This window comes from Helianthus annuus, chromosome 9 (assembly GCF_002127325.2).
Source record: "Helianthus annuus cultivar XRQ/B chromosome 9, HanXRQr2.0-SUNRISE, whole genome shotgun sequence".
In the NCBI taxonomy this organism is placed as follows: Eukaryota; Viridiplantae; Streptophyta; class Magnoliopsida; order Asterales; family Asteraceae; genus Helianthus; species Helianthus annuus.
The window spans coordinates 143,481,362-143,498,588 of record NC_035441.2 but is presented as its reverse complement, the minus strand read 5'-3'; the positions used below and the strand labels follow the sequence as shown (position 1 = coordinate 143,498,588).

At 36.0% G+C, this 17,227-nt stretch overlaps 1 protein-coding gene across 1 annotated transcript; it reads left to right on the top strand.

Annotated features, from left to right (window-relative positions):
- The first annotated feature begins 1,600 nt into the window (after positions 1-1,600).
- Positions 1,601-2,443, top strand: LOC110874584 (bZIP transcription factor 11). Its single transcript, XM_022123147.2, has one exon. It carries the CDS (start codon positions 1,626-1,628, stop codon positions 2,148-2,150), a length of 525 nt encoding a protein of 174 aa, XP_021978839.1. The 5' UTR covers positions 1,601-1,625; the 3' UTR covers positions 2,151-2,443.
- The last annotated feature ends 14,784 nt before the right edge of the window (positions 2,444-17,227 follow it).

Sequence of the window (17,227 nt, the reverse complement as noted above, 5' to 3'; positions counted from 1 at the left end):
CCCACTATGCTGCGCCCTTGGTTGTCGATGATCAGTTCATTTGCACCGTTTGGTAATAGCGCTCAGTGATCCGTTTTTGAAGTTATTACCCATCCCTGGTTTACCCACTTACCTTAATATACGGTGTTGTTGATGGTTCATTCCTACCTTAACAAGAGATAACCATACAGCCATTGATGGTCTTCTAATTTGCAATGTATTTACCGTTCCTAGCTTTAAACCAAGAGAACCTCATGCATTAGCCGCTAAACATGAACGCATTAAGATGATATTGCCAAGTATGTTGCATGTAGGCTTCCCTAATTTGAACCCTCGTTATATTTGTATTGGTAATCACACACCAATATCACTTATAAAGATATGAGCCCGTACATTGTTATATATATGACAATGATTTTGATCTAATTATATGGTTCAACACATGGATTAACTATGAGTGAAAAAAACACGTGTATCCTTTTATTTAAAAGCGTTTATGTTAATTCCAAATACAAATACTTATACATTCACCACTTAGATGTTTATTTTTATCACATTTTCTATTTATAATAACTTATTAACAATATAAGTAATTTCTTTTTCATAATCTATAAAACTTTCCTTGATTATCTTGAAATGTTTTTTTCCATCTTCAGGGTGTCTTAGGTATATATCTTCAATTGTTGTTGCATCTTTAATAAATAAAATGAAAAAAAAATACAACAAAGCAAGCATTATTGTTGTTCTTAAACAACCACCGCCATGTACATTGCGAACCAAAATCCACAATCATGCATATTTATACATGAATCCAAAGAAACAAACACAAACTCATAATAAACAAGCACATCAACACAGGAAAATCACCCAAGATCTATAATTGGTAACCAAAAATCAATGGTCATAAACAAAAGGTAACTCCACCTTTTGAAAGATATTTTTTCCAAGAACTTAACGGTATAAACATGTTAGGTACTAGTCCTATTCCAACATATCAATTTCTAGTTTATTCTTTGAATTGTCGACACTTTTTATCTAGAACTAAAGTTATCTGTGAAGTTGTGTGATATTTAAGACCTAAAAATCGACTTTAAAGTTTAAACTCTAAAAAATTAGCCGACATCATTTACCATATTCCGGGATCTCAACAAGCCCTGGACCATGACGACATCACCCTCCTTTATAACTTATAACCACTCTGTATCCACGTAAGCCCCTCTCCCTATTGGCTGTTCACCGGGTTCCGACATGTGTCCAACTCCCTTCCCACTTTGTTTTCTTTTCTTCATGAGTAAGCATCAATGTTATATTGTTTTCATTCTTGTGTTAATTATTATTTTATAAAAACAAAATATGGTTTTGTCAGTTTAAACTTTGAACCTTTTAAACTGCTTATCATTTTATAAGTTAAACAAGATGTTTCAGGATGGATTAATAGATTATGTTTCTTATATATAAGTTATAAACGAATTTTGTGGAATTTAGTTGGATGTATAAGTGTATATGTATACCCGACCCTACCACTAAACAAATTTAATGACGAAAATGCCCCTCTAAACTTTATAGTTGTGTTTAAATACCAACGTCCTATCCATTGTTTCTTCCCTTTCCTCCTCCTACCTTCTTCTCATAACACTTTCCCGACCATGTCGAATTCAAGCTTCCTCTCCGCAGACGATCACCTCTCCTTCAATGACTTCCTCGACAACATTCTCGTCGATTTCCCACCTCAAAGTCCAGTCATGTTATCCCCTGGTTCAGACAATTCCACCAAGAATACAAACAGCTCAAGTTCTGGCTCCGAAGATGGTGAACCACATAAGTGGACGGTTAACGATATCGAAGACCAAAGGCGTAAGAGATTGATATCCAACCGCGAGTCGGCCAAAAGATCCCGAAAGAGAAAACAAAAGCATTTGGAGAATCTAACGAACCAGGTGACAAGATATGAGACGGGTAACCAGGAACTTGTGAAGCGGTTACGGTTTGTGAACCATAACGGACACATGATCCGGAGAGAAAACCAGAGACTCCGAGTGGAGTCAGTGAGGCTGCAACAAAGATTATACGGTTTACAGCAATTACTGACCAACAGACCGGAGCTTCAACACTCGTTGTTACCGTCTGCATGGCCATGCAACAATAACGTCTACGTTCCAATCATTAATTAGCAAAACAAACCTACGTTAATAACAATTTCATATGTATATTCACCCGAAAAGAAATTTACATGCATGGCCTCTCTCTATGTATCCGATCCAAATTTACCGTTAAAAAATTATATATTATATATATCGAGACTGGAGCTTAACTAGTAAGTAAGGAGAGTTTAGTGTTATTTTATTGCTGTAATTATGGAAAAGTGGTGGCTTTTGTGAAGCCCCGAGATCTAGTAACTATTTCTTAGTTTTTATTATATTATATTATAATATAATATAAAGTTTATTTTGGTATAGTTTATGTACGATCTGTCGTGTTTTACTTTATTTATTTATATATTATACACACATGTGTTGTAGAAAGTGCATGGTTAATGATAACCCAAATGGCCAAGTGGTTATCAGTGTATGTGTGTTTTATCATATACTAGGACACTTAAGTTCATGTCATTCGTGTAATTAATCGATCTGTTAATTTTGTGTGCTGGATATGCAACACCACGTACTTAGGCAAATAATGATTAAACACAAGTCAATACATTATATATTAGGGGGAGGGGGTGGTTATCACTTGCAAATTAAAATTCCATTACTCACAACATCCAATCAAGTTTCGTCATGTTATCGACTATTTTTCCATCATTCACAACCTTTTTTAGTAGCAATGGTTATCACTCACAACACCCAACAATAAACCCTCACACCCCGTCACATGTTCCATCACTCACAAGCCATAACACGTGAAATATATCACGCACATCATTCCATCACTCGTTGAATATGATGGTGGCGGTGGTCTTGAAAATTCTCCACGCGTGGTATTTGTTTTATCACGGAACAAAACTTAGTTAATTATATATAGAGGCAATATTATGTTTTAATCTAATAACTAGATCCTCAAATAGGAAGCCTATTAAATTCACGCACAAACACATCAAATTACACAAGAACTTTACTAGCAAAAAGGTGAAATTACGTTTTTACAATCTTTATATCCTATTTGTGCTCTAATTTTTTTTTTTTTTTTTTTTTTTTTTTTTTTTTTTTTTTTTTTTTTGCATTTGGCAATGAAGGACAGATAAAAAAAATTGCACTATTTCAACTTGTAAAGTTATTAATAGATTACGTCTTATATAAAACACAAAGTTTTATCGTAAGGGTTGAAGACGACATATAGTATACTAGTAAACAAATTAAATTGCTCGGGTCACAAGATCCTATAAGCTTAAATCGATTTTTACTTAATTAAAAATCCCAAACCTAAATTGGCGTTCATTTGTTTAACGAGCATGGACCCGAACTTCATATACAAGATTACATAGACCTATATGCCTCAACGAGCATATTATATATATTAATATAAACATTTATTTGGTATAACAAACATATATATATATATATATATAGAGTAAGGTTAACATACAAAAAGCCTTATCATACATCACGTAGGAGACAATGGTAACCGTTGGATCAGGGGTATAATCCCGCATGGGACCACATAATCACGCATGGGACCACATAATCACGCATGGGACTATAATCACGCACGTTCTATGATAATAACGCACGTTATATTTTTTGTCATGTATGTTAATGTAGGTTAAGCCTTGAAGTACATTATACTTTCTATATATAGAGTATATATATATATATATATATATATATATATATATATATATATATATATATAAACAATTATTTGGTATAACAAATGTATAATACTATAATTGTATTATAAATATGTTCACAACTTCAAATGACTAAATAATATTTATTATTTATGTAACTATAACTTTAAATCAGTGAAATATATAAATATAATATACATATAAAATTATAAAACCATATTAATTTTAACGACTAATTTTATTGAGTAAATGGATTTACCCGGGAAGTGGGAAACACTTGAACTAGAAACCTCGAATGCCCCGAGCTTTTGGCAAGACAAAGATATCGTGAAACGATGTAGAATGTTCGATAAGGTTACTCAAATTCTCTGGAGATTATGGCGATATAAGGCTAATTCGACTTTGCACTCTACAAATATATTGCCGACAAATGTTGATGCACCTTTTACCCGGCCACCGGCAACGTGCAACCATAGGTTATTCATTAAAGTTTGTTGGGTGACCCAAGTTTATTTTATTTTATTGAATACTTTCAAACAGAATATCCATTTGAAATTCTTATGCTTTACTACTAGATTAAAAGTAAACAAGAAAAAAAAAAAACTTTTGTTATCTATAAGTGTTATACATTTATAATCACATTTACATTTATAGCCACAAATGATATATACTTTATAGTCACGTGGTACAAGTATATCATTATTTGAGTCCACTAATATCACATAGATCATGACTTATGTATAAAAAGTAAACATATACTTTAAAGACGTCAGTACAAAAAATAGAAACTTGAATATGATCTTAGGTAATCATCCTTATTTTTAAAAGAGATGAAGAAAATAAGTTCAGTTTAGGACAAAAATGTTTATAATCTAAAACTTCAATGTGCTAGAATCTTTTTCCAACCATACAAACCTTAAATTAGCAATGGCTACATCCCTGATCAATACATTACACATGGATCATTGGAATCAAAAGTTGTGTGGTAGTGTTGATGTTGAATAATATATATTTAAGTCAAAAGCAAAAGCCATAAAAAGATTGGGTGCCTGAATCTGAAGATTTTGAATCAGAGCTCTGGTCAAAATAAGTCACCTTCTTTTGTCAACAATATCTTTATGAATAGCCCCAGTTTCATTGACAGGTGTTTATGTAGGAGCCACAATTCCATTTGATTTTCAAATGAGGCAATAAAACACCTATGATGGCTACTTCCAAGAAATGAGCTTAAAGTGGTACAAAGATCACCTTAAAAATCCTCTTTTTGGTAAATTTGGGATTCTTTTGCTAATCAACATTCTACTTTCCCAACAACCGAAAGCAATTTTCTTTTTTCCTTTGCCCTTATCTGTTATTATGGTTACTAAAACCTAAAAAAACATAAGTTAGTAGATGTTAAATACCAACATCTTTGACCTCAGAGATCAAGCCAGATCATGATTCTAAACAGTAGTTTTGGGCTAAAATAGCATGCCTGTAATCTTCAACCATAACTGCCTTGGTTATACTCAACATAAATTCTAGATGAAAACAAAGTTTTGCCATTGTAAACCAAATTTTTAAGCCAAAATTTTGAGCAACAATAAAAGCCTGATTATCATAAGACAACTGTGTGTAAGCCTTTTCTGTGCCAACAATGTTGATCAATGTGTTATTTTCTTGGTCTTAATCTTAAGCATGTTCTCAAAAGCGTAACTAATGTCCTTGTCAGCGTGTATGCCCACCATAAAAACTAAAGTATTCTCTTGTGTGATTAATTATTTCATTGCAGCTTCAGTAACAAGAGGTTACTTAAAAACCTGTTGGTAACCCAGTGATGTTTGTATGGTTGTGGCTATGCCTATCTTCTCTTTTTAGGATAATGAACCAGATTACTTTGCCTCCAGAAAATCGAAGAATTGATTTCTCTTCAGGTTCCTCGCGCTATAATGATTTGAGGGTACAATAAAAGACTAATACATCGAGATAGAAGGCTATTATAGCAGTTCAAACATTCAAGATTCAAGAAAAAATATGAAACAATTAACTCGGATGATCTATATTCATCAGCAAACGGATTTACTTTGCCAGAGTACAATCAAATAACTGAAAAGAGGAAAACACCTAACAAACAGGAATAAAGCAAAAGACTCGGACTCCCATAACTTATCATCCCAAGCACATGCACAACCAAATCAATGGTCACTTTCACGGAAGGTTTGAATTACTTCCAATTCCCTCCTTTAATACAAGCTTTCTTACCCCTAACCTTCCACGTAATTTACAGAACTGCTTAGTTGCAAGGGGTTTAGTTACAACATCAGCAACTTGCTCTTGTGTGTAGCGTGATCTTAATATCACTTGATTAGCTTCCATCAAACCTTTAATGTTATGATATTTGATATCTATATGCTTGTTACGGCTATGCAGGGCTGCATTTTTTGAAAGGAACATAACAGACACATTATCACACTGAATCATAATGAATCTTCTTTCTTGTAACCCAGTTCACCCATTAATTATCTCATCCACATGGCTTGATAAGCTTCATTGTTGGCTGCCACATACTTAGCTTCAGTAGAGGAAAGTGCAACTATAGACTGCTGCTTTAGCATCCAAGACACTGCTCCACTTCTTAGATATCAAACCTTCAAATGAAACTCACTGCTGCAACAATCTACATGAATGATGTTTGAATTATGTTTACATAGCCTACAATGACTTCAAGGATCCAACAGAAATTAGCAAATACTTGCTAAAACCTAATCACTACTCCTACAGAACCGGACACTTCCCGTGACCAAGTAATCCAACGTTCTAATTCTCCCATGAATACCGTCGACTTAGTTTTATCCCTTTAAAAAAACAAAAACCAAAAGGCTAAACATTTGATCTGTACCCGAGACCTTGCAACCGGTGAACACAACCTGATTAACCCAACCATCACCCCCTTGATCGGTTTGTTCACACCACTCGTTCACATGAGCCAAATCACCATCTTCTAAGTCTGACCTTTTCCGGACACTTGACCTTTGCCTCGGTTACGTCCAAAGTCTTCTCGGTTCAATCCGAATCAAGTTCACCACACTTGTATCATCTCACATGGCATCCCGCTGGAACCGTTCATTAGCATTTTAACTCTTCACGGATTGACGAGTAAAATGGTCAGTAACCGTATTTTGGTGATAAACCAATGAACTTTTAAAGTAAGACCCTATGGTATAAACCAAAACGGGTCAAACGAGTAAAATGGTCATTAACCGTATTTTGGTGATAAACCAAAGAATTTTTAATATAAGACCCTATTCTGTAAACCATAACGGGTCAAATAGGTAAGATGGTAACTAAGCACCTTTTTGGAAATAAACAATACTTGGTTAGATAGAAATGCTAAAAGGGATCATGTAAAACTCACGGTTTGCAAAGCTTCCAAAGAAGTCGTGAATTTGATGAGTCTTGAAATTGGAACACTGAAGTTACCCTACAATAGGGAAACTAAGGTGCGTGAGTTCATGGATTTTGATTGATGGATTGGGTTCAGAATTAAAATGATAGAAAATATGTACATGAGAAAACACGTCTTGTCTTAGACACTCGTTTGGACACTATGTATTGGTTTGTTTTCATGGATACTAACTCATCCATTAGAATCCAAACTTTGAGAAATCAAGAACCAAGATGGTGAGCACCATAACTCATAATGCTCAACCATGATTTGATTAGCACTATGGTTCGGTATATATATACATATGTATGTATAGTTATTTAGTCCAAGTCATATATTGTCATGTATGAGGTAGGATGATTTCCATCCATTTAACTTCTTATGGGTTCACCAATACACAAAACCACCACGAGGGCGATTTCGGATGGTCATGAATGAGTAAAGGAAATGTAAGTACTCATCTAATTCACCAAGTAACCAAGTGAGCTCAAACTAGACGAGTACATTCCAAACATTGCAACGTTTGGAGACTTGGTGTAGTTTGGACACTTTGTTGCTAGTAAGTTTACTTGATGACTTAGGTTATGTAGAAATGGATCAACTAACTAAGTGAGGAGGTGGAATCTTAGTTAGTACCCAAGGACTCCTTGTTCATACCTTACCAAAACACAAGTCTCACAACGTTGAAGGTTGTGGGATTGGATGGTTTCAACACTTGTAGATTACTTTGACCTCTGGAACATCAAGTAAATAAGGACATTAACCTCAAATTTTCTGGAATCACACCATAACACAAGCCCCGCAACATGAGTTTGGTTAGGGACATGGTTTGGTTAAGAATTTCCAAAAGACAAGTAAGAACAAAGCAAGTATGAACATGATTTGAATGATTGTCGAAAACAGAAAATTACAACCACTTTGGACCTCATATATGGTGTTGTACCTCTTTTGTTTATCTTGATAAACATTTGGTAACAATCATTGATATTGTCCAACGGGTTTAAAGCAAGAAAACATAAATAAAAGTAGAAGAAGTGAGTTAGAACTCACTTTGAACATCAGAGAATATTATGCCCAAAAGCAGAATCTTGAGAGAATTTGAGTGTTGTGGGAGATTTGAGAGTTTGGAAAGTGTTAGGAGAGCGAGGAAGAGGCTTATTTATAAGTGGGAGATTAGGGTTGGGTTTAAAGAAGGTAGGAAGTTGATTGGAGGAGAAAGTATGTGGAAAAGAGGTCCAATCCGCGAGTTTTGCAATATTCTACCCACCCAGAGGGGCTTACGGACCATAAGGGCCCTTGAAATAATATTTTTTGTGTTTTTCATCCTTGTTGTTTGTTCATGTATACCATTCCGTTGATATGTTAAATGTTCTAAGGCATTTTTAGGGTATTTTAAGGTATGTATGAGTATGTGAATAACATAAATGTATATGAGTATGAGTCTAAATATAAATAAACATTATATAAAACGTGTATTTGTGAATGAGAATGTATCATGTATGTTTAAGTTACAACAAGTATAATTCAAATGTATTTCCATTATGATCAAAGTCTCGAGATTACAAAGGTCGATATGAACTACAAATACAAGCTTGCTAAAAGTAGAAAGTATGAAATACGAATCGTTACACATAATGTATGGGCATGCATTGCCATGAATTAGAAAAAGGAATCACATGGTATTGATAACGGGTCATTGCTTTGACCCACACCAGGTATGTGTAATGGGTCATACTCTCGGTAAGCGCTTATGGTCTGACTAGAGTGGTTGAGTCAAGGGTGGACACTAGACTGCCTTAAGGGATGTATATCTAGTATTTGGGTAAAACAACCATTAGAGCGGAGGACATGTCCATGATGCGAAAATACGACTAAATGAGTTTAAAAACACTCAACTAATGAAAAACCTTTTAAAATCTCTCTGGTTGTAAACGTGGCTAAATTTGACTAAAACACCCCGAATGATGAATCAGGCAAACTACCTCAAAAGGTAGATTAAATAAGGAGTCCTATTTTTGGGTTGATCTCTCTAGTAACAAAAAATTGGAGACGGGAGCTTTTTGGTTTAAATCCTCCTAATGGGTCGTTTTGGGTAAAACGCTATACCGGAAGTAAATAATGAAAAGTTAAGGTTTGTCTAATATAACCAACCATAATCGAGTTGTGGTTGGTAGAAACGACTAGAATATTGATAAGATATTAGGAAGCATGAACTAGAATGCAAAATGCCTTGTAACGGGTCGGTTGGGTAATTAACTTCAAACCGAAAGAATGCTTTGAAAAGCTAAAGGATCTATGTTCGGATCTAGAAATGGTAAACTTAAAGTTGGGTCAAAAATGCCAACTATGTAAACTTTCTGTTAAACTGTCATCCCCGCGCCACGCGGAGGAGACACGTTCCCCCTCCGCGACGCGCGGAGGTGCTCGGTCAACAGAAGTCAAATCTATGCTTTCCTTCACCACGTGAGGGAGCCGGGTGGCTCCTCCGCGATGCGCGAGGGCATTCCGTTTCAGCAAAACTGTTTTTCTTCGTTGAATTCAAACGTCTTTAACCGTTTCACTTAAACACTAATTGTTTTTGGTATTTTTTTAGGATTTCACTATAGTGGGAATTGGATGGACGATCAAGCACACGAAGAACCAAACACTACAAAACCATTATCTCCTTGGAGTAGATTCACGGGACAGTTGAAGCATGATCATGCAAAAAGTTTTTAGAGATTAAATCTCTATTATTTATAAACTGTAAATTAAGTGTTATAACCCGTTATGTCGATTCGTCTGGGTTGTCAGTTAACCCAGACGTATAAGTTCTATGTTTTAATTATATAGAAATAAACAAATATGGAACCAAATATCTGATTGTTTTAAAATATTCATAAAAATGGGTTAGAGTGTTACATGTTTGGTCTAGCAATACTTGATCTCAAAGAATCAATAGATGGTTTTGCAAATTCAAAAATGGTACGATCGGGTGGATTAAATGCCGACATCTTTGCACGAGATCTTTCTCTAATTCTTCGATAGAGAAATCTTTTGGGTTCGGCAAAAGGTTTAGTTATACTCGAGCCGAAATGCAAGATCATACACTACCTACAAAACAAAAGATCAGAAAAGATAGTAACAAAAGATGAAAAAAACTTGTTCGGAGTCCAAAGTCTTTCTTAAAAATACCTGTATTCCTCAGTAACGGCGCCAAAAACTTGATGTGTGCCGTGTTTAAGTGTGTTGTTCTAGTTAATTTAATAACTCTTAGCACGATTAAGTGCGTTAACTTAATTACTTTTAAACACGATTTTATCTAGTTTTAAATTTATAAGAAATGATTATTACTTAAACTAAACACACACACACAATAGGCAAGTGCGCTTATCGTTTGTAGTAGAGTTTATGTAAGAACCAAGTATCGAACCCAAAGGATACGACTTTTAATAATTAACTTTAAATTACCAACTAGTTGATTAATTGTCTTTTGCTATTTTTATATTAAAACCAGAAAATAAAAGCAAGTAGGGAATATCAATAGCAAGAAAAGTGTTGCCTTGGATCTCCAAATCCACTTGGGACAAATTATTGGCAAGTGGTGAGGTGAATTAACTCGAAAACCCAGCTCGTAGCTAAGGTTACCGACGAATTTTTATTAGATGTACATATTGTGACTTTAAGGTTAAAATACAATTAGAGCCGCTTAAAGATAATTCATTTCCCAATCTTAGAAGAATGTTCTTTTTAAGGAACAATCACCTAATTTTAGGTTACATACATCCAACTACTATTCTTTCCTTTACATTCTTCCCATGAGTGTGATCCTCTAAAGGGATACATGTATCTCATTTCAAAGATAATGATATTTCTAAGTCCCATGGGTGCTAATGACACTTGTGATTAATTGAGATGATTGATCTTTATATAACATGTGGCGTTATAATATATATATATATATATATATATATATAAAGACGTTACACCCTGCTTGCGGTATGCGCATATAATGTATATATGTGTGGGCGCTCGGGGGCAAAAGTGAAAGTGCACTAATTTTAACGTTATTTTACTAATTTCGTGAAAATAACATTAAAATAGGGGGATGGTTAATCATGCATCATGTGGTGGCGTTGATAGCCGAAAGACAAGGGAGTACATGCACTAATCGGCCTTTGTCTTAATTGTTGAGTGTTATGTACCTTGTGACCAAGGCTTGATGCAAAATTACTATCGAGCCGGGCGTCTCACTAGAAGCTGCCTCTCTATTCCTATGGGGTAGAGGTAAGGTTGTCTACATCTTACCCTCCTCAGACCCTACGTTAGCTTTGCTATTGGTGGGATTTACTGAGTATGATGATGATGATGATGATATATAACGACGTATAGAATTTTAACATGGTTTCACCAACTCTTGGTTGCGCCAAGCCTAACATATAGACCATGCTAGACAAGTCGCATACCTAAGTTTTGGCTAATCATTGAGGCCTAGCATATAGACCATGCAGACCAACAATGATATTCTTGATAAATGAAGGTTGATCACAAGATGTGTTTCCACAAATGGGTCAACCACTTCTCCAAGTTCCGATTTCCCTTATTAGTATATGGGTTGTTACACACCATGAGTTTACTAATAAGATTCACCTCCCAAGGTTATCAAGAACTCCCACAAGATCAAAGACCAAAATTATTCACAAGCTCGTTAGAGAAAAAGAAGAGTAGGAGGAATTATTAAAGACACAACAAACCAATTTTTCCAAAGGTTAAACATTTAATTCATACCAAGCTTCATCTACTACCCAAGAAACACAAAAAGTATAGCCAATAATGGCCATAACTTGTCAACAAACAATATCGAGTGGATCATGATGGATCAAGTGTAATAAGATCAAACAACTTGAAGAAGGGTTGTTGATTACAAGTTCTCTCTCTCTCTCTCTCTCTCTTACATACACACACACACACACTATCTCTCTCTCTCACACACTCTCTCACAATCTCTCTCTCTCTCTCTCTCTCTCTCTCTCTCTCTCTCTCTCTCTCTCTCAAACTAAGCTATCACAAGTGTTTTCTTGGAGTGATCTCAAACTCCTTTGTGACCTCTCAAGATCAGAGAGTAAGTGTGTGAAACGTGGAAAAGGAGTGGGTGAATTGGGATGGTGAAAATGGGAAGCCAAGGGTCTCTATTTATAGGCTGGAGTAGGGAAGATGAGCACGGGTGTCCATGACTTCGTGTTTCCCCTCGCCCTCTTCCTCGAGCAAGCAACCCCGTTTCTTCTACTTTAACTTGAAAGGCATGTTCTTCAACAAGTGCCCTCTTCTGATTTACTATTTTCTTCACTTTTGAAAGGTAGTTAGCCATGTGTTCCCCATATTTCATCTGCTAAGTTTCAAATTCATGACGAAGACCTTGTAGCTTAATTATTTGAACCTTTGAATCTCCTTAATATTTATTCTGCAAAAGCTTCCAAACTTGTTTTGACAACATGGGCCCAACAATGCGAGAAAATACTTTCATCATGTACAATAGATTGAAAATCTTTCCTATTGTTATTTGGCAGTCGGTTCCTATCACCATCATTTTCATTGTACCGGGTTCCAATAAAATCCCAGAGATCTTGTGATTGCAAAATAGTCTTCATACAAATTTTCTAGAGAGAGATACCAATTGACATATGTGGCGAGTGTACAAAAATAAGCGACGGACTTGATGCTCTGATATCACTTTGTTAGAGTAGTTCAAGTGTTCAAGATTCAAGAAAAAATAAGAAAGGATTAACTAGGATGATCTTTATTCATCAACAAATTTTAAATAGCCAAAGTACCATGCAACGTAAACAAAGACTAAATCAAAAAATTAAAAAGAGGCAAAGACCTAACAAAAAGGAATAAAGAGAAAGACTCGGACTCCCATAACTTATCATCCCAAGCACATGCACAACCAAATCAACGGTCACTTTCAAGGAAAGTTTGAATTACTTCTCATAAAGGCAAACAAGCAAAAAGTTATGCCGCTAGTCCTTTTTAAATAGCAAAACTACGTCTCTTAAAAACTACATTCTTAGATTTTGTGGTTTTAACATCATTATGCATGACACGTTAGACTCGACTGTGTAGCTCCTCATCCTCAGCTGCAAGGAAACCAAAAGCGTCAGATGCATATGGTATAACCAGTGTTGGTTGTCCAGGCATGCTTTCTTGTGTTTGGTCGCTTTTCATGAAGCAATCTTTAAAGCAGCCCGACCATGCGTTAAAACACTGGTCCCTAAGCCTACAAGAGAGGAAACCCTTGTTAGATCCACACACATGTGTTTCCCTTCTATCCATCCAAATGCCAAAATGTCAGTTGGTCTAAATGTTGATCTTCCATCCAACGCGTCGGTCAAGAAATCCATATGCGTTTCTTCTTAACAGAAATCCTGGTGCCCCTGAATATGTCAAAAAGAACTTCCCTAACCAAATCGTGTCGGTACTTAAACCCCGGTAGCTCTATAGTGTGTGTTCCCCAAAGGAATCCAAGCATGCTTTGTGACAAATAGGGCCTATCTCATCAATCGGGTAAGTATGAGAAATTATCATATGGTCCCTCATGTTCACTTAAGTCGTCAAGATTTCAAGCCTCGGATGAATATATGGACGTTAAAAGTTCTGTTAATTGGTGTAAAATTACTTTTCCCAACTGGACGTTAGACACCGAACGTCATGTATGAAACCAACACTTGCTTGAAGTCGAATCTTAAGCCGAATCTTTAGGTCTGGCCACAAGCCATTCTGAACCAACTTTTCCTTAGCCAGATTTCTAGCATGAACCAATTTTTCGATTTGCTCATCTCCTCTAGAGCAATTTGTTGAAGCCTAGTTTGTTTGGCCAAAGAGCTTTACCACAGTCAGAACTACTAGCTGAAGTGTTCACAGCGGTGAAGCTGCTGAAGCCGTAGCTTCATGTCAAAGTAGTTGTTTCCCTCTTTTCGTAACCAAACCTTGTGGTGAGTTGATTGATAAATAAGGTTATTAGTTTTGAAATATGCTACAAATAGTTATGAACGCAAGTTAGGTAAAAGCATACCAACAACTAGATTTGGATAACCTTTGGTAACAACAAGGACCTAAATAAGAGTGTTTTAGCCCAAACTTTAGGGGCACCCTTACTAGAGATCTAAAAGATCAACCATTCAACTTAAATGTTACAAAAAAACGTAGAACTTGTAGAAAATTGCGATTTATTTCAAATTTCAGCATTTTATTTCTATATTTTATGGTTTTTTAGATGTTTGAACCCATAGAGTTTACGTATGAATTGTTTGAAATGGTTTTAGCTTACAGAGGGGAAACAATACAGAGTTGGGGGGTTTGTTATCCTTCTAATTGACCAAATTCTTTCGTATATTAGCTCCAAAATTTTTATAGCAGGGTGGTTAAAAAGTAATGGAAATCCCATAAACCCTACAAACTAAAATTTTGTGATTTCATCGCAAGAAAGATGTGTTTATAGGAAAAGTGTAAACACGAAGAGTTGTTAACGTACAATATGTGAAAAGAATTTTAAAGGTTACGTCGTTTTAATTCCCTTCTTGAGTAATTTTAATTTTTTATTTCTTTCATGCGTAATTTGATATGTAATTTAGATTTGTTTTCATGTGTAATTTTTAGTTGTAATTTTCTTCATGCGTAATTTTTTATGCATAATTTTGATTTCTTTCGTGTGTAATTTTCAATTGTTATTTCTTCAATACGTAATTTTGAGTTACTTCATACGTAGTTACTTTTTACATTTTGTAACAGTTTAAATTATTCGTATCTCTGTATGAGGTTCATAAAAAATTATATCAATTTCCCTCATTTTAACACTAATTATTAATCAGTTGTTAATTTCGTTAATGTTGTTTCAACAACAGCACATAATTTTATATTTATATAATAGAGCACACATAAGCTTTTGAAACCATATAAATTGTTACATCGTTAACCTCATTTTCACACTTTTCACATACGAGGGGTGTGATGTTACTAATTTCTACATGCAAGCTTCACACCTATAAAACATTTCTATTTATAATCTATTTCTATTATATATAATAAATGAAAATAATTTGGGACACGTGTCGCAATATTAGGGCATCATAGATTCAGTTTTGACCAGGAAAATCCGGGGTCGCTTTTCACTGATGCGGGATCCGAATCCATTTTATTGACCCAACTTTTCGAAAAGTGGATCCTTTATATTGCATTTTCTCATAAACTCATCATCCTCTCCATCCTATAACAAACCCTAGACGCCACATCCTCTCTCAGAATCTATCTCCACATCTTCATCTTTCTCAATCAATCTTGGTGTTACTAGATGATTTTGTTGTGGAAGAAACCCTAATTGGAATCAACTTCCTGATCTTGCCGCTGCAACTCCTCTTGCCTCTCAAGTCGCTAATGTTGAAATTTCTACTTGGAATCGCGCGTCCCTGATTTGATTTCAGATGGTTGGTGTTGTGTTTCAGTAATTGGTTCCAATACTTAGATTTTTAGTTCTTTGTATTTTTTTATTGATTGATTTCGGCACAATTATGTCAAAGATTAGGGTATTTGTTCATCGACATGTGGTTTTGGTTCTTCGTCTTAAGGTAATTTAATTCCGTTCGTTCTTTTATGTTTCAAAACCTAGGTTGGATTCTCCCTTATGCTTATATTCCGCCATACTGCAACCCATTTTCAGGTTATGCAGCAAATAGGTAAGAATTACAAGCCATTTATCATTTTGTGGGTGTAAATATTTATGATTCGACTTGAAATCGCTATTTTGGTGTGTAGCAAGATACATTAGTGGATCGGCTTCTTTGTGAGGTGATTAATGAGAAGTTTTGGCAGCATCTAGGTCTAAAACATTATATTATCTTACACTTAATTCTGAATAAATTGATTATATAACTTTATATTGGCATAACTTCTTGATTCTTGACTACAGTTTTGGGTGATAAACAAAGGGATTTGTGGGGAGTCGCAAATCCTAGAGCTCTCGCAGAACCAGGAACGTGTTCCATGACCACAAAGGGACACAACCATGAGGACTTGACTCAACTAGGGAGAGTATTGTGTGAATGTATATTGTCGCCTACATAAATGGGGGATTGTTCAAAGACACCGCGTCTACAAGACCCAAGGAGGCTAAGTATGCTTCACAAAAGAAGGTTCAAAGGTTGCACCTACCTATCTTGCAATACTCAACTGTTGAACGTGTATCGTTAAAACTTGATAGATCGATCTCTATTCATGTGGGAGATTGTTAGAAATTTGTGAAAATAGCATTTTTCACAAATATAGGAAAATGATTTTCCAATTTTGGACTAGAAATAAATATAAGAAAATGAGCGGGTTTTATATATTTATTTGTGGGTTTGTGTTCTATGTTGGAAGAGCTTCTCAACGAACTAAACCACGTCCAAAACGGAGCTAAGATGAATGAGATATCGGTGCTCAAAGTTTGGTGTTTGAAACTTGAATGCTGAAAAAAGTGGGAAAGTGGCACCTTGTCCCACATAGGAAGCACTCACTAAGTGTACTCGCGAAGGGTGCGGAGCACCCTAACTCGCACTCCAGCAAGCGCGCAAGCGCGTGGCGTGGGCAATGAGGCGCAATGTGTCGCTTTGATGACGCACTTTGCACTTCGCCCGCTTGAGAGTCGTCTTTGTATTTTTGACCACGTGCCCGTGGTGGAACACGGAGGCTGCAAGGACCAGGTGGTGTGGGACGTGGCATGCAGGCGCATGACCCATGTGGGTCCACACGCAGTGGCGCATGACGTGGCAGTCATGCGCGAGTACACATGGCATGGTGGCGCTCACTCGCGCATGGAGCATGGGCACTGAAGTGACGTGCGTGGCGCACCAAAGTGAGCCAAAATCGCGTGACTGTGTGGCGTGCTCGTAGAGGCTCACAGGTGACGTGGCGCACGCGCGTAGGTGCGCATGGGATTGAGCCAAGGTGACGCATACGCCATGGAAGTGAGCCAAAATGGCGCACGCGCACATGAGCGTGCAGACTTACGCGTGCACCAGTCTGCC

Bases quoted from the DNA above. Each gene is read 5' to 3' on its own strand.
- LOC110874584 (XM_022123147.2), top strand. From the start codon at position 1,626: ATGTCGAATTCAAGCTTCCTCTCCGCAGACGATCACCTCTCCTTCAAT.